Source organism: Zalophus californianus, chromosome 4 (genome assembly GCF_009762305.2).
Source record: "Zalophus californianus isolate mZalCal1 chromosome 4, mZalCal1.pri.v2, whole genome shotgun sequence".
Classification (NCBI taxonomy): Eukaryota; Metazoa; Chordata; class Mammalia; order Carnivora; family Otariidae; genus Zalophus; species Zalophus californianus.
In genome coordinates, this window is record NC_045598.1 from 24,413,997 (window position 1) to 24,431,409 (window position 17,413).

The 17,413-nt window shown below is 50.0% G+C and overlaps 2 protein-coding genes across 2 annotated transcripts in view; one reads left to right on the plus strand and one right to left on the minus strand.

The window, feature by feature from the left end:
- HDAC1 (histone deacetylase 1) overlaps positions 1–14,786 on the plus strand; it is a 31,268-nt gene extending 16,482 nt beyond the window's left edge. The window contains exons 3-14 of the mRNA XM_027611991.2: positions 1,313–1,430; positions 7,268–7,342; positions 8,703–8,841; positions 9,301–9,442; positions 10,467–10,559; positions 11,747–11,855; positions 11,938–12,078; positions 12,584–12,692; positions 12,787–12,917; positions 13,197–13,349; positions 13,842–13,890; positions 14,166–14,786. Of these exons, the coding sequence (XP_027467792.1) occupies positions 1,313–1,430; positions 7,268–7,342; positions 8,703–8,841; positions 9,301–9,442; positions 10,467–10,559; positions 11,747–11,855; positions 11,938–12,078; positions 12,584–12,692; positions 12,787–12,917; positions 13,197–13,349; positions 13,842–13,890; positions 14,166–14,193 (1,287 nt within the window). The 3' untranslated portion in view covers positions 14,194–14,786. The remainder of the gene's footprint in view (positions 1–1,312; positions 1,431–7,267; positions 7,343–8,702; positions 8,842–9,300; positions 9,443–10,466; positions 10,560–11,746; positions 11,856–11,937; positions 12,079–12,583; positions 12,693–12,786; positions 12,918–13,196; positions 13,350–13,841; positions 13,891–14,165) is intronic.
- A 151-nt stretch (positions 14,787–14,937) lies between these two features.
- On the minus strand, positions 14,938–17,329 carry MARCKSL1 (MARCKS like 1). The gene is made up of 2 exons (XM_027611999.1): positions 17,055–17,329; positions 14,938–16,220 (listed from the first exon to the last, which is right to left on the minus strand). The coding sequence occupies exons 1-2, from the start codon at positions 17,139–17,141 to the stop codon at positions 15,708–15,710; spliced, it is 600 nt and encodes a 199-aa protein (XP_027467800.1). The 5' UTR covers positions 17,142–17,329; the 3' UTR covers positions 14,938–15,707.
- Between the last annotated feature and the right edge of the window lie 84 nt (positions 17,330–17,413).

Below are 17,413 nucleotides of genomic sequence, written 5' to 3' on the forward strand. Positions count from 1 at the left end.
CAAGATGGAGTGAGTGTGGGCAGGTATCTGTGCAAAAGAGATAGTCAAAGCTCCGTCCACAACATTGCCATGAGGGTAAAGGGCTTAATATAGTAAAAACAACTTAGTATTTGGAGCCAAGTCTTGCTTCTTTCACTGTGGGTGTGTTATATAAAACAGTCTCCATCTTTTAGTCTTACATCCCTCCTTATATTAAGTGAGGATGAAACAAGAGTCAACTAGTGCCTGCAGCCAGACCTCTGGGTTTCTAGTCCAATTTACCAGCCGTGTGACCTTGGGCAAATTACTTAACCTCCCTGTGGGCAAAGTGAGGGTACTAAGAGCACGGAGTTTAAGAGGTTGTTGTAAGGATCACAAAATAGCATACAGTGCCTGGCTCAGGGTAAACAATGTTAGGTGTGTATTGAAAATTCTTTAAAAACTAGAAAGGTATTGGTAGTTAGAAAAGCAGAGGGTCATCTTAGATGAAGACCTATCTTTAAGGGATGACAGGAAGAGTTTTTTTTTTTTTTAAGATTTTATTATTTATTTATTTATTTATTTGAGACAGAGAAAGAAAGTGAGCATGAGAAGGGGGAGGGGCAGAGGGAGACAGAGAAACAGACTCCCGGTTGAGTGCAGAGCCTGACACTGGACTCGATCCCAGGACCCTAAGATCGTTACCTGAGCTGAAGGCAGATGCTTAACCGACTAAGCCACCCAGGCGTCCTGAGAAGAGAATTTTTAAAAAGAGGGAAAGATGAATCAGAATGTTAGGATAATCCAGAAATTACCATGTCAAGGAAGCTTCAGTGGGGAGGGTATGATCAGATTTGTTGGTGTGATGATGATTTATGGAAAGATTTCCTATTTCAGTTATTGTTAGTCACCCTTTTTTCTTGAACTCTTGGAGCCATTTGGCCCATAACTATATATTGTTATACTTAATATTAAAAAGAAATAAGACTTTGTAAAGCACTTCATAATTTACAAAGAGATTTAACATCTCATCCAATTCTCACAATCCCTGTGAGGTAGAAGTTGCCTCTATTTAGTAAATGGGAAAATTGAGGTTCACTAGGTAGACTTGTAAGCAACAGAGCCAGAGTTGCAGTCAGGGTCTTCTGATACTGTCTCTCCTTTGATAATCTTATGTGCCTAAATAGATTGTAAGTTTCCAGAGGCCTTAATCTAATCAATAATTTTTTTTTTTTTTTTAACCTTTACAGCACCTAGCTCAGTGCTGGGCAGATACAGGTGTTCAGAGCAGACTGAAGACTGACAATTGGCAATGGTCGGGAATAACGCGTCCTTTCTCCCCTCTGCCCTCTAGCGCCCTCACAAAGCCAATGCTGAGGAGATGACCAAGTACCACAGTGACGACTACATTAAATTCTTGCGCTCCATCCGCCCAGATAACATGTCCGAGTACAGCAAGCAGATGCAGAGATGTAAGTCCATTCTGTTCCCTCCTTACTCTCGAGGCCCCAGTTGGATCTGCCTTTGAATTGCAGAGGTCTGCCCTGCCTTCCCTAGTATCTCCCATTCAGCAGACACCTGATTTTCCCTGCCTCTCAAGGATGCCAAAGTGCTGCTTTTTTCTCAAGTCTAGTTTTCCTTGTATCTTGATTATAAGGAATAGAGTTTGATCTTTGTCTAGTTCAGTTCACAACACGATGCCAAGGAAACTGTGAATGTTGTAATGGAAAAAGCACTGACCTGGGAGAGGGACACAGGAGATACAAGCCCCAGCTCTGACTCCTAACTGACCAGGCAGGTCATTTGCCCTTAGATTTTTCTTTTGTAAAATGGACTGGGTGTCATCCCTTACAAGTATAACTGCTCTCACTTTGTGAGTATTAATTCAGAATCGAGTGGCCACTTAGAACAGACTCTAGATGATGTGATCTTTGAGTTGAGGTGATTCTGTCTCTGCTTCCTGAGACTCGAACCCCAGAGCAGGTAGCGTCTCAGAAGCTACACTCGGTTTGTAGGAATCATGGGGATTATTTCAGCTGTGGGAGAAAGTGTGTTGAAATTTGGGAGGAAAACTATCGTATCTGACTTCTCCCTTGTGTTTTTTTAGAAATTACCTCTCAGCACCTAATATCTCATACAATAAAACAAGGAAACAACATTGTCCAGAAGAAGTTTTGATTAGCTCATAACAGCTTATTTCAAATATCAGCAAATCTGTGGCACTTGTTGCTACTGGCCACAAGCTAGTCTGATTCCCAAGGCAGAAAGTTTATTTGTTACAATAATTGTGTGGTTGTAATGATTACAGAACCACAGAGACCTTTTTTAAAGCATCAGGCTTCTTTACCACTTAAAACTCCAGGAGCTGCTGCCCCCTTGAAGTGCAGTATTTGCTCTTTGAATTGACAAGATCTTATTTGCTTCCAAGATGAGACGAATTCCTTCCTTTGCTCTAAATGGCTTTAGGGCTTCTCATAACCTATTTAGGCCAGTGATCAGGCTCCACTGTCAGCAGAGAGGATTCTCATTAGGGAAGCAGCTTGGTGTTGAAGCAAGAAAATGAGCTTTGATGTCTTGGTTTGAATCCCTTCACTCTGCTACTTAGCTGCTGTGTGTTCTTAAGCAAGTCCCTAGCCTCTCTGAGCCTCGTTTTCTCTTCTTTCTTTATTTAGTTTTAAAGATTTATTTATTTGTGGGGCACCTGGGTGGCTCAGTCGTTAAGTGTCTGCCTTTGGCTCAGGTCATGATCCCAGGGTCCTGGGATCGAGCCCCTCATCAGGCTCCCTGCTCAGCAGGAAGCCTGCTTCTCCCTCTGCCACTCCCCCTGCTTGTGTTCCTGCTCTCGCTCTCTCTCTGTCTGTCAAATAAATAAATAAAATCTTTTAGAAAAAAAGATTATTTTAGAGTGCTTATGCAGGAGGGAGGGGCAGAGGAAGAGGGAGAGAGAATCTCAAGCAGACTCTGCTACTGAATATGGAGCCCAGAGTCGGATGCAGGGCTTGATCTCATGACCCTGAGATCATGACCTAAGCCAAAACCAAGAGTCGGGTGCTTACCTGACTGCACCACCCAGGCACCCCTGTTTTCTCTTTTTTAAAAGGAAAACGGGTGCCTGCGTGGCTCGGTCAGTTAAGTGTCTGCCTTCAGCTCAGGTCCTGATCCCGGGGTCCTGGGATCGAGCTCCACATTGGGCTCCCTGCTCCGTGGGGAGTCTGCTTGTCTTTCTTCCTCTCCCTCTGCCCCCTTCCTCGTGCATGCTATCTTTCTCTCAAATAAATAAAATCTTAAAAAAAAAAAAAAGGAAGATAATAGTGCCTACTTCATAGTGGAAGTTGAGGGGATAAGTGAGGTAGCACTGACTGTCAGTGAAGAGTAACTTTTGCTGTGATGACGTAGTACTTTCATTCTTTTTTTTTTTTAAGATTTTATTTATTTGTCAGAGAATGAGAGAGAAAGAGCATAAGCAGAGGGAGTGGCAGGCAGAGGGAGAAGCAAGCTCCCTGCGGAGCAAGGAGCCTGATGTGTGGGACTCAATCCTGAGCTGAAGGCAGTATTATGACCTGAGCCGAAGGCAGACGCTTAACTGACTGAGCCACCCAGGCGCCCCAACTTTCATTTTCAAATCTATCAAGGCAGACATAAAATATTAGGCTCTGAGGAATGCCCAGCTTTGGGTCTGGCTCCGTTTGCTCCAGTCTTCCTGAAACTGGCATTCTAAGGTTGTGCATTAAAAAATTAGGTCTGGGATTTTCTCTCACTGAAGATGTGTTAGGAAGGGTGAGGCTCTCTAAGGACTTTCACGCACCTTCCTGACTTGATTCATGGGGTTATAGAAAGATGTCACTTAGTGAAGTGCTGTATAACCAGGGATATTTACAGAGACAATAACAGGGATGTGGAAGCTGAACTCTTATTATATTTACCAACACCTAACCTAGGAAGTTATACGTGTAATAAGACTAAGTAAGTTAGGCTTCCTTGCTCTTGGCTAGAATGTAATAAATGTTTTGTGGTCATTTTGAGACTTTGAGAACCTTGATCAGAAGTTCTTTTTTTTTTAATATTTCATTTATTTATTTGACAGAGAAAGACACAGCAAGAGAGGGAACACAAGCGGGGGGAGTGGGAGAGGGAGAAGCAGGCTTCCCGCTGAGCAGGGAGACTGATGCGGGGCTCGATCCCAGGACCCTGGGACCATGACCTGAGCCGAAGGCAGACACTTAACGACTGAGCCACCCAGACGCCTCTGATCAGAAGTTCTGACCTAATATTTTAATTAGTTAAAATGGGACCATGATGTACAGTAGGCTCCCTGACAGTCTGGTGTGATCTGCCCATTTACAGTCCGTCCTCTGTCAGCCAGCCTTTGCCTGCCAGGGAGTTCATGGCCTGCTGGGCTCAGGCCTTCTTAAAAATAATAATGAATAAATGAAATGGGCTCGAACATCAATAAATGCAATTTAAAAAAAATTTTTTTTGCCAGATAGTTTATCAGAATGTGAAGCATGGTGGAAAAATGATAAAGGAGAACTACGGTGGCAAAATTTAGAGACATTGTTGTCCATTTTATAGATACATAAACTGAGGTGAAATGACTTTCCCAGGGTCACCCGGCAAAGTAGTGGTAGAATGGAGAACAGAACTCATTTCCTAATTCTGGAGTACTTTTAAATACATTGCATGTAAAATATTTCAGACACAGACACAAAAGTATAAAAAGTAATAGAATGAGTATCCAAGTACCCACTACCAGCCTTTCTTTCTAAGAAAAAAAACATTACCAATATAGTTGAAGCCCCCCTGGGTGCCACCCCTTGATCACACACCCTTTGTCTCCTACCCTTCACTCCACCCCAGTACAGCACCACAGTGGTGGAAGGCCTCTCTCGTACACTTCACTCCACCCCAGTACAGCACCACAGTGGTGGAAGGCCTCTCCTGAGTCCCTGTTTATCCCATGCATCTCTTTCTGCAGTGTGCTTTTTACCACCTTCTCCATCTCCCTCCGCTCTCCCATCTCTCACCCGGTATTGCACCCTTCAGTCTAACACCAGCCTAAGAATAAGAAAGGTATTTGTAGTGAAAAGAGGGAAACCCATTGAAAAGTCCTACCTCGTTTCAGACATTAGCCCAAGTGAGGGTCTGCACTCCCATTAACCCCCTTTCCATCTCCCAGTCACACAGCTCGTTGAACTGAGAATAATGGGCTGGCTATTTGAGCCACATGTTGGTTTGGGGCCTGAAGGAAAATATTTTTTTCTCCTATCTAAAACAACCATCTCGGGGCACCTGGATGACTCAGTCGTTGGGCGTCTGCCTTCGGCTCGGGTCGTGCTCCCGGGGTCCTGGGATTGAGCCCCGTGTCGGGCTCCCTGCTCTGTGGGAGGCCTGCTTCTCCCTCTCCCACTCCCCCTGCTTGTGTTCCTGCTCTCGCTGTCTCTCTCTCTGTCAAATAAATAAAATCTTTAAAAAAAATAAAATAAAAAATAAAACAGCCATCTCTTGGGGCACCCAGCTGGCTGGCTCAGTCAGTAGAGCACGAGACTCTGTCTTGGGGTTGTGAGTTCCAGCCTCACGTTGGGTATAGAGCTTACTTAAAAATAGTAACAATAAAAATAAAAAATAAATAAAACAACCATTTCTTCCCATGGTGGCTCCACATCCCAAATGGGAATATAAGCAAAACTCTGGAAATCTAGGCAGGCCAAACCCAATGAAGGAGGAAGCAGCAGGAGGGGGGCAATTGGTTGCCAGTGGATAAAGAGCCTGGCCCCAGGGACCAAAGTTCTTATTGACACAACCTCCCAGTGTTTACCTGGGCAGTGGGGGTGAGAGCCACGTACTGCTCACCCCCACAAGCCACACTTCCTCGGAGCACTTGTCTTGGCAGGGCACCCTCCACAAGTTTAGGGCAGTGCCAGAGTCGGTAACACTTGTGGTTATTGCAGACTTTGAGCTTCGGCTGTCTCTCAGAAGGTTACCACGGTCTGAGCTGGGCTCTGCTCCCTGCTCTACTTGAGGAACCCCAGCTGATAGCAACAGGTGCAGTAGGAAGGCTGGGGCAGGGAATAGCCTACCCTGCCTCTAATTTCCTGTGTATCATTCATGTCTCAGTAGTTTCCCTTTTTTTTGAGATTTTATTTATTTGAGAGAGAGAAAGAGCCTGGGAGTCTGAGGGAAGGGGAAGGAGGGAGGGAGAGGGAGAGAATCTCAAGTAGCTTCTCTGCTGCACACGGAGCCCGATCTCACAACCAAGAGCAGGACACTCAACCAACTGAGCCATCGGGCAACCCCTAGTAGTTGCCTTTTCTGGGAGGGGAGACTTGGAGCCCTAAGGTTCCTCTCTAGCTCTGTGACCCCACAGCCCTCAGGTGTGCTTCCATTCCTGCCTCTCAGGTAATTCGCATCACTGTTTGCATGTGTTTCCTCATTACGTGTTAGTTTGTACTTTTGCCCCTTTAGGCCTGAAATAACTTGACTCCAGTTGTCACTTGTAGGTGTAGTAGAAAGAGCACTGGACTGTGGGAGTCGAGACACCTGGACTCTGATTCTGGCTCCGCCACTGCCTGCTTACTAATTCTCCGGATCTGTTTGTTCCTGTGGACGGTGGCGTTGATGTGTCTTGTCCAACTCATGGGGTTGTGATGAGAACCAAATGAGATTGTATAAGAAATTATTGGGAAGAAGGCCAGAGTATATTTTCATGGGCTTTTAGGGCAGACAGACCAATGCTTAAATATCGCCTCTGCTATTTACTAGCAGTTCACCTCTCTGAGCAGGTTTCCCTATTTATAAAATAAGACCAAATCCTGTCTCAGAAGGTTGGAAGGTTGTATGAGGATAAAGGACATAAGGAATTTAAAGCCTTTAGTACAGTGTCTGGCACATTAAGCGTTCAGTGGATGATAGTTATGCAGGTCTCAGTTCTTCCCTGCCTTGTTGGTCAGCTGGAGTGAGATCCAGAACAAACCCAGGAGTAAGCAGCTCAGTTTTTCTCCCTCAAGGAAAGAGCCAACATTTTCTAAATACTTACTTGCTATATTCTTCCCCATATAAGATTTCTATTAATCTTCTCAATGTTTAGGTGAGGCGGATATCATGATTGCTAGTTAAAGGTAATGAGCCAAAGCTGTGAGAAGTTAAATGATTTGACCCAATCACAAAACCAGTAAGTAGTAGAGCCTGGACTAGAACCCAAGTCTTCTGAATCCAGATTCTATATCCTCCCCCCCGCCCCCATAGGCTCATAGATATGTAAACAAAAACTAAAGGAATTGTGGAAACTAACCTTTCTCTTGTGTCTTTTAAGTCAACGTCGGTGAGGACTGTCCAGTATTTGATGGCCTGTTTGAATTCTGTCAGTTATCTACTGGTGGCTCTGTGGGTAAGGAATATACTTCCCTCCTCACGGGCTGTGCTGGGTTGTACTAGTGAGGTCTGCCTTTTAGGCCGCTATCCCAGTGGGACTGATCTGTGACCCCATAAAGTGGTCCTGTGAGTTTTTACCTTAGGTCTTTAAAATATCCTCTTGTTCAGTCCTAGCCCAGGTTCAGTGTCTGACATGGTACTGAGGGGTGTCCTTGACTGTCCTCTCCTACAAGAGATCTTATATACTGGAATTCCCTGCAGACCTCATGGGGCTGTGGAGATACTGTACCTAGAAGCAATTTGCAAACTGCAAAGTGCTATGAAAATGGGAAATGTCATCATCTGTGTCTTACAAAAGACCATAGTAATTACCTTTAGAGGTCAGAAATACTCCCCACATATCTCCCCCTTCCATTATTAACTTCTAGGTTACCTCTACGATTACTCTAAGCCCTTTCTTAACAAATACATATTTTCCTATGATCATTGTTTTCTGTCCTCTCCCCATTCCCCCAGCTCCCAATATAATCTCAGAAAACAAAGATGTGCACAGGAAAAAATTGCCCACAATCACATTGTCACAAATAATTGTTATTACCATTTTGTTGTTTGTACATCCATTTTTTTTCCTGTGTGTATATATCTGGATATAACATATACATCTGTATTTTACTAAAACGTGTCACATGCATATAGTTTTGTGTCTGCATCTTTTACTTAGTAAATCTTTAAAATTTCTTTAGCTCTAGTAGTGTATAGCATGATTTCTAGTGGCGACATGATTATTCCATTTTATGGACCAACTTCGGTCGATATAATCAGTCCCCTCTTGTTGGATCACTTGGCTTGTTCCATATTTTTATTGCCATTAAAGTTACACTGTTGCAAATGCACCTGAATACACAGGTGTGTATTTCTCTCACTTCTGGGGCCTGTTTATACTTTGTGCTCCTAATACCTCTAGTATCTTCACCATTTTTTGACCATGAACCCCAGTAAGAAATACATTTACACTTGCAGTCGAGGTTGTACACACATGTTCTCGCTCTGAAGCCAGTTTCACAGAAGAGCATTTATCTTTACTGTTATTTTGTCCTAGTTTGTTTTATTTAATACATACACACACACTAATCGTGACCCACTAAACCAGTTTTAAGGCTTACTGATGGGTTGCTAGCCTCAGTTTGGAAAAAAGTTGTTTAGAGTAGCCAGTGTCCTATTTACTCCCTGTTGGAGTGGGGAGGAGGGAGGGAGAGGACTGGCCTGTGGATCGGACAGTCCCGTTGTCAGATAGGTCCCACCTCTCACCGGGTTTCCTGGGCTTCTTGGGGAAAGGGGAGAACGGCTTGCTAACTTGTTCACTCTCCCACACACAGCGAGTGCTGTGAAACTGAATAAGCAGCAGACGGACATCGCTGTGAATTGGGCCGGGGGCCTGCACCATGCAAAGAAGTCTGAGGCATCTGGCTTCTGTTACGTCAATGATATCGTCTTGGCCATCCTGGAACTGCTAAAGTATGCCTGCCTGGCCTTGTCTCTTGGAGGAGCACCTTAGGCCAGGTTCCCACTTCCCTCTCCCCCTGGGCTTGCCTCCCTAGTTTGCTTTTCCTAGCGGTGTGCTGGCTAGGATGTGTTCAGTGAGTGTCTCTGGCCATCCTCTCCTTGACGGAGTCCTGGTTTGATCTGAGCCCACGGCAAGATCAGGGGCAGGCGCTGCTCAGATCCTGCCTCCAGAGTGTCCCTGTGTGGCTGGAGTTGACCCTGGCTGTAGAGTAGGAAGATCGGACTTGGTCGGCTTGGTCAGGCCTCTGGAGACACCCTGCCGCTCTTCCACCTTCCTTCAGCCAGTTTCCACGTCTCTGGTGCTTAGAGATACCTGAGGGAGGCAGCCAGCCCGGTAAGCTGGGACCTGGCGCCCTTGGCGCGTCCCATTCCCAGAGAGCCCCCAGACCCCTGACCCCCTTCTGATCCTAGGTATCACCAGAGGGTGCTGTATATTGACATTGATATTCACCACGGCGACGGCGTGGAAGAGGCCTTCTATACCACAGACCGGGTCATGACTGTGTCCTTTCATAAATACGGAGAGTACTTCCCAGGAACTGGGGACCTACGGGTGAGAACTCCCTTCAGGGGCCTACCAACTCACCCTCAGCTACCAGCTCTAACTCTCCTGTCTGGTGCCACCAGAACACCCGTCCTGCCGCTTCTGCTCTTCAGAATGCCATACCCCAGCCTAGGGTACCTGCCCTGGTCTGCTTCCCTCCCTTATTCTGGAGGAAGGGAGTGATGGGGCCCAAAGAGTTGGGAGGGATAGGGGTCGCATGACTCATGACGGGTCCCTCCTGGCCATAGCTAAGTTACATGACACTCCTCAGATGTCCCAAATGACTTGAATTTTAGGCTAGAAAACGTCAGGTTCTCTCCCATGGGCTAGGGATTGGGACCCTTATGGACCATCTCAAGAGTTCTTAACCTTCCCCTTTGATCATCTGACTGAAAGCTACGGACTCTGTCCCCAGGAAAGTATAGGAAATCTTTTGTATCTGATACTGAGTAGTTAATTAAAGACACCTCCCTTTACTGAAGCCCATCAGTAGACCTCAGGATAAGAGTCCTTGGAAGCGAACTCATCAAACTGTTGTATCTGCTTCTATTAGCATGAATATGAAACCCGCCCTTTATCATGTGGTAACCCTCTGGTGAAAAAGTGGCACGAATTCATTTGTTTGCTGTGGCATTAGAATAAGTGGGCATTTCCAATTTTAAGGAACTCTTCTACCTCTGGGGAGGAAAAGTTGCCCCAGGGTGGGTGTTATTTCTGTGACCCAGCCACCAGCAGCTCCAAGCCAACCCAAAGGTAGAGGTCTTGTGCTGTGGGGTAGGATAGTCCATCCCTGGCTCCATAAACCATTCTCAGCCTGGGCGCAGGCTCAGTGGTGTGTCCAGAGATACGAGCTAGACTTGCCCAGGAGGGGGCTGGTATTAACCAAGATGCCCCTGTTCTGTCCCTGCCTCCGCTGCCGGGCTCCACTTGTCTCTCTCAGAACCAGTGCCTCTGTCCTTAGCCTTCCAGTCCCGTCCTTGAACTTCTTCCTGGCTTCATCTTTCAGTTTTACTTTACTGTCCCTCCTGATTAGGATATTGGGGCTGGCAAAGGCAAGTATTACGCTGTTAACTACCCGCTCCGAGATGGGATCGATGACGAGTCCTATGAGGCCATTTTCAAGCCGGTAAGTGGCTTATCCACCACCTGGGCTGCAGTCGGGCTTAGTCTAAGGGAGGGGTAAGCTGAGTACGGCCAGCATACCTTAGGGGCCTCTCCGGCCCCTGAGAAGCTGGTTGGGAAATGAGATGTGTTTTAACCCCGGATTGTATGCTGTGTGGTCAGCTGGAGGAAGGAGATTCATCCAAATATTTATTGATGCCTTCTGTGGGTCAGGCCCTCCGCTGGATACAAGAATATCTAAGACATGAATCATGCCCCTGAAGACCTCACAGTCTCCATCGTGGGAGGCAGGCACATAGACGACAGCATGTGGTCATTACTGTTTTTGCAGGATGAACAGAAGGGCGGGAGACAAACCACTGCCTGGGCTGGGGAAAGGGTAGTCAGAGATGATTTCATAGAGGTGGTGATATTTGAGCTGGACTCTGAAAAAGTTGCCCATGCCCAAGAAGGAGATGGAGGCTGGAGGGCGGGGGTGGCATTCAGCAGGGGAGCACAGCACCGGCATAAGCACAGGGGCGCCCATACGTAACTGTCTGTAGGCCAGTAGGATGGGTGGGAGGGCTGCTGGAGGGTGTGGTAGGAAATGTACGTTGGGGTCAGTATTTCAAAGGGAGCTTTGAATGCCAAGCTGAGGAGTTAAATCTTTGCCTGCAAGCCACAAGGAACAGTTAACTGGAGTACTAACCTAGTGAGTTCAGGTAGTCAGGTGCCCATGTATGCCTTGTAGTAAGGGTGACAGCGAAGCCCAAAGTCTGGTCTTTGTCTGGGGCAACATCAGAATCTTGTCAGGGAAAGACAAAAGTGAGCGCTCCCTCAAAATATGAGGCTCAAAGTCTGCAGGACTGAGGTGTAGGGCAAATGCAGCTAAGGGTCAGAAGAAGTGGTCCTGGAGTTTGGGCAGTGAAAGAAAAGAAGGGAAAGCTTGAGGGAAGGATGAGGAGGCCCTTCTAGGTTCAGCATTACTAGGGCTAGAAGGATCTTGGAGAGCCTTTCAAATCGGAAAAGTGAAATCCCAAGTAGGGAAACAAGAAGTCCAGACTGATGTTTCCTCTTTACCAGCCAGCATGAGGGAGGGTGGGAAGGTGGGAGTAAGTGATAGGGAGCAGAAGGACTGCACCCACCCTTTGCAGCCCCGAACGCCACATAACTTTTCTTAAAGCCAGTGGTGACCAGGACGTGTCCTTCTAGGTCATATCTAAAGTGATGGAGATGTTCCAGCCCAGTGCAGTTGTCTTACAGTGTGGCTCTGACTCCCTGTCCGGGGATCGGTTAGGCTGCTTCAATCTGACCATCAAAGGTGAGACCGTGTAGCATAGGGACAGGTGGGCAGGGTCCTGCCGGGTGCTCCTGTAACCCAGCACCCCTTTCTCCCACCAAAGGGCACGCCAAGTGTGTGGAGTTTGTGAAGAGCTTCAACCTGCCCATGCTGATGCTGGGAGGGGGCGGCTACACCATCCGCAACGTGGCCCGCTGCTGGACGTATGAAACAGCCGTGGCCCTGGACACAGAGATCCCAAACGGTAATAGCTCCAGGGCCAGGTTGGGCCGGGCAGAGCTGGAGCGCATGTGTCCTCAAGCTCACGAGCCCTTTCCCATTGGCCATGTGGCCTCTCCTCTTCTGATACTGGTTGTTGATTCTCCTGCCTATCCTCTTGTGATTGTCAGACCATCCGTTTCTGCTGAGTCCCTTTTTGACCCTGTCCTCTCTCCTTCCCGCTTCTGGTCTAGACAGAATTATCAGTGGTTATTTATAGCTTTGGAATTTCTACTCCGTAGTGGAACTGGGGTAGTCAGTGAGGAAGTGCTCCCAATGAGCACCGCCTAAATTTTTCTAAACCCGGGGCTGTGCCTTCTAATTGTGTGTTTGTGGATACTGGAGAATGGCTTTAAAAAGACTGAAACCCTGTAAGTACCCAAGTACTCTGTTAGATCGTTGGGTTGACAGTTTCAGATAAACCTACATATGCTTTTCTCAGGGTCCCATGGCAGCCAGGTCTCTTGACTCTTCTCTCCTGCCCCAATTAGAGCTTCCGTACAACGACTACTTTGAATACTTTGGACCAGACTTCAAACTTCACATCAGTCCTTCCAATATGACCAACCAGAATACCAATGAATACCTGGAGAAGATCAAGTAAGTATGTCCCCAGACACCCCCTGACTGAAAATTCCAGGCTCTGGTTTGTCCCTAACCAGAGCCCAGCCACCCTCTCTACCATTGGCCATAGACAGCGACTGTTTGAGAACCTGAGAATGCTGCCCCACGCACCTGGGGTCCAAATGCAGGTGATTCCTGAAGATGCCATTCCAGAGGAGAGTGGCGACGAGGATGAAGAAGACCCTGACAAGCGCATCTCGAGTAAGACCCAGACCCAGGGGCCGGTACCTGCTCAGTCAGTAGGCAGCTCTGACTTCCCACCACTGTTCTTGGTTCCACGTTCCTCCCAAGCTACCCATCTGTTGAGAAACCCAAGTTCTAGTACTTGGGACAATTTAGGGAGTCTGATTTTCCTTCCCCTCTTCTTGGTCACCCCTTCCCTCGGTGTCTCTTGGAGGACACACAGGGAAGCACTGGGCACAGACCCTGAGGTAAAGCTAATCTCCTGCTGTCTCACCCACATTTCCCGTTGCCCCCCAGTCTGTTCTTCTGACAAACGAATTGCCTGTGAGGAAGAGTTCTCAGACTCTGATGAGGAGGGAGAAGGTGGGCGCAAGAATTCTTCCAACTTCAAAAAAGCCAAGAGAGTCAAAACTGAGGATGAAAAAGAGAAAGACCCAGAAGAGAAGAAAGGTGGGTTTGGGTCACACCCAGACTTGGGTCGTGAGCCCCAGACCAGAGAGGAGGATGAATCTGTGCAGGGCACTGGGAGGAGGGAACAGACTCAGGCCCCGCCTTCTTTGGGGTTCTGCCTCAGCTCCCAGAAGCAGCAGGGCCCACAAAAGAATGAAACTCAATTTGTCATCTCCACTGGCTGATTGAGCCCTGCCAGGCCTGGGCTCCCCGTGGTCAGGAGTGTGGCTCTCACATATGATCCCAAGCCCTTTTCCCAGCATTTCACCCCAGTTTCCCAGGGGGCTGCCTCCGCCCATTGGGTTCAGGCACTAGCAGGCTGGGAAACCGGTCCGACCTGTTTCTCAACAGGGCTCAATGGGAGGGCCTGGGATGGGCTTTTCTCTCTTTATGTCCAGCGAGCTGTAGTGTTGGGGAAGGGGTTTTAGGCTAAGATTCCAAGGGTTCTTCTGGAGGGGAGCCCTTGGTCATCCCTGCACTCTTATGTTCTAGAAGTCACAGAAGAGGAGAAAACCAAGGAGGAGAAGCAAGAAGCCAAAGGGTGAGGAAGGAGCTGTCGGCCATCTCCCTGGCCTTGGAGCACCAACCCCTTTGTCCGCTAGGCTGAGGAAAGGCGCAGGGACAGCCGGTGCAGTTTACAAAGACCTCTTTCAGGGACGAGTCTGTCCGTCTCTGCGGTTCTAGGCAGAGCTAGGAAGCCCCAGCCCTGGGCAGTCACCTGGGCAGCTGGGGTCCTATAGAAGTCATTGTCCTCATGTTTTTGCCCCAAGGCCTCTGGGGTGCATTATCTCATGCCAGTCTCTGCTCTCTCCACAGGGTCAAGGAGGAGGTCAAGTTGGCCTGAGCAGACCTCTCCAGTTCTGGCTTCCTGCCAAGTTCCCCACCTTTCTCCCACAACCCCTCAGATTTTATATTTTCTATTTCTCTGTGTATTTATATAAAAATATATTAAATATAAATATCCCCAGGGACTAGACAGGAACCAGGGCCCTGAGCCCAGGGCACATGTTATGAGTGAGCTTTTCTGGTGGCTGCCTTGCCACCATCCTTCCCCAGTTCTTAATTTTGAACCATAAGGGGTGCCGGGTCTGGAAGGCATACTCTTAAGCAGCCATGGGACAAAAATCCTGAAATGCCAAGTGTCTGCTTAGCTTTGGAAAGGTGCCCTTACTGAGCATTCTAAAAGGAGTGGCTGGGTCTTCAGGGACCCGCCCCCCCAAATCAGGCTCCTTAAGGTAACAGCCATTTTTAGATTGGTTCTGTTATCATGCCTTCCCACTGGCCCCGTGTGAGCCAAGGAACTCCCACTGTCTGCCCTCTATCCTCGCCCAATTCTGCAGGTGGAGACTGGTAGTCTAGTACCCTTTTTGAGATACTATTTTCATTTTCGTGAGAATCTTTGTAATAATAAAATGGTACATTTCTACATCCTCCTGAGCTTGTCTCCTAGCAGTGTCCCTGAGAGCCTGGGCAACCCCCTGAACAACAAAACAACCCCACAAACTTACCCCTCACCTTAATCCCTCCCTGAAGGGTTGAAGTTAACGGATCTTCTCACCCTACCCCCAGAAGACCACTCATTAAAAACCACTACTAAAGGGATGACATTTATTCCTTTTCCAAATGTTACAGTAAAACCAGGTGGAAGAGAATGGTTTTAGCAGTTAGAAAAAAAAAAAAAGTACAAATCTGGGGTTTGGCCATTAAAAGTTATTTACAACAATGGGAGGGGGAAAAAAGACAACAAGAAGTTGTTTCACATTACAGACCTCCCCCCCCACCCCGAAGCCTAATACTTGCTTACCAAGTCAAAAAAGAGACACAGTCGATTCACAAGCTGGAGGTTTGAACTTGAGTAAGACATTTATAAAAACCTAGACAGGGGCAGTGTCCTCCCCAGCCCAGGTGCCACTAGGCACAGCACAAGAGACTAAAAACTCAACAGGAGGGGGAAGGCTGGACACTCAGGGTTTGGGAGTGTAGGCACCCCACATCTGGCTCAGGGATTTGGGGGAGTAAACAAAACCTACTTGGAAAAGAATTGGGGAAGAAAACCAGCAATTGCCTTCTGCAGGGGTGGGGACAGGAGAGGTAGGGCCAGGGGCAGGAGCATTTCACATCACTAACCTAACTCGGGAAACTGCAAGGGACCATCTTCAACCGGCCTTAAGAGGAAGGCCAGATGGATGATGGGAGAATCCACAGGAGGGAAAAGGAGAGGGAACGTGGCTGGGAGGGGGCAACAGCCCCTTCCTTTCTGGGCACAGGAAGGCAGCCAGGGCACCAGGTCCAGGCAGTGACCTCACAAGGACAGCACAGTTTTTGCAGCTTAGAGATCACCCACCTGCCCCCACCCAGCTACTCATTCTGCTCGCTGGCAGGTGTAGGGCCACTCTCCGGCCCCGAGGGAGTGGATGGCTCTGCAGCCTGGGGCCCTGCCTCTTCTTCTGTGTCTCCTCCCTTGGAGGCAGCACTAGCCTCTGCCCCCTTGGCCTGGGGCTCCTGGCTCTCGGGGGTGGCAACAGCCTTCCCTTCCTGGGCTGTGCCTTCCTCGCCGCAGGCACCGATCTCCCCCTGCTCCTGCTCTTCCTCTGTGGGTGAGGAGGCAGACGAATCACCCCCACCCTCCTTCCGATTTCTCTTGAAGGACAGACCACTCAATTTGAAAGGCTTCTTGAAAGAGAATTTCTTCTTCTTCTTGGGGGTCTCCTTGGCGGGGGCATCCCCCTTGACCTCAGCGCCCTGGCTAGGGGGTGCTGGCTCGATGGCATCGCCAGTGGCCCCGGCTGCCTCCTCTGTTCCGTTCACGGGGGGCGACTCCCCTTCACCCTTGGGGGATAAGTCTCCATTGCTTTTCACGTGGCCATTCTCCTGCAGGGCAGAGGAGACAGCAATGAGGGCCGGGGCTCTACCCCTCCTCCCCCAGCCCGCCCCTGACCCCTTCCAGGCAATGGGATCCCGACTCTTCTGCAACCGGGGAGGCTGGTTGTAGCCTCACCCACACCGGGATCCCGTCAAACATCTCCCTCCTGTCCTCACGAGCGCGGGGGTCGAGCGCGCAGAGGCCGCGGCCGGCAGGAGGCGCTGGGGTCCCGTGGCCCCCCAGCCACCTCCCCCGGGGCGCGCTCTCCATTCGGCGGGGACCCGCTCGCGGCCACCGATCCCCGGCGGGCGGGCGAGCCCAGCAAGCCGACATCGGGCGGGAAGCCGCCCCGGGGCGCTCTTCTCCGCACCTGGACGGCCCATTTTCCCAGCCTCCCGCTTTGTGTAAACGGCCCCCCAACCACCTCTCCCTCACATCTCCGCTCCCCACTAAAAAAAGGTTGTGAGCCACCGAGGTCGGGTCTGCGGGTGGAGTGCCCTCCCCCACCCCCCCCCGGGCACCCGCCCCGCGGCCCCTGGGCGCCCCCTTGGCGCGGCCCGGCAGCGCCTTTGTTCCCCGCGCGGCACTCGGGGCGGCCGGGGGGCAGCGCCGGGGGCCGGGGCCGCAAACAAAGAAGGCGGCGGGGCCGGGCCGGCGCCCCCTCCCCGCCCCTCCCCTCGCTTCGCCCGCGGGGGCTGCGGCGCCGAGAACAAAGGGACCGGGCGGGGGAGGGGGCGCCGCGTGTCCCGGGCCGGACAAAGCGCGCGGCCCCGGCCCAGGGCCCCAGAAGGGGCGAGGTGCGGGAGGAGGGGGCCAGGTCGGGCCATGGCGAGCGCACCCACCTGTCCGTTGGCCTTAGCAGGGGAAGCGCCTGCTGCCTCCTCGGCGGTCACGTCGCCCCGGGGAGCCTTGGAGCTCTGGCTGCCCATGATGGGGGGTCTGCTGGGGGGGGCGCCCGGGGCCGCCCCGGGCTCGCGCCGCAGGGGATAGTTCGGCCGGGTCGGCCTGGCCGGCGGAGGGGTGGGGCTCGCGCCTGAGGGGGAGGGGTATGGGGGGGTAACCGAGCTGCACCCCCTCTCGGCGCCCAACCCGCTAGCTGCGCCCGCCACCGCTCCGCTCCGCGCCAGAATGCCGCCCGCCGCCCGCCGAGCCGCCTTATATATGCGCCCCGAGTCGGGGCGGGGCCGGACATTTAAATGAG

Coding starts and splice junctions, on each gene's coding strand:
- MARCKSL1 (XM_027611999.1), bottom strand. CDS start 17,141: ATGGGCAGCCAGAGCTCCAAGGCTCCCCGGGGCGACGTGACCGCCGAG. Junction 16,221..17,054: donor CTGCTAAGGCCAACGGACAG/GTGGGTGCGCTC, acceptor TCTGCCCTGCAG/GAGAATGGCCACGTGAAAAG.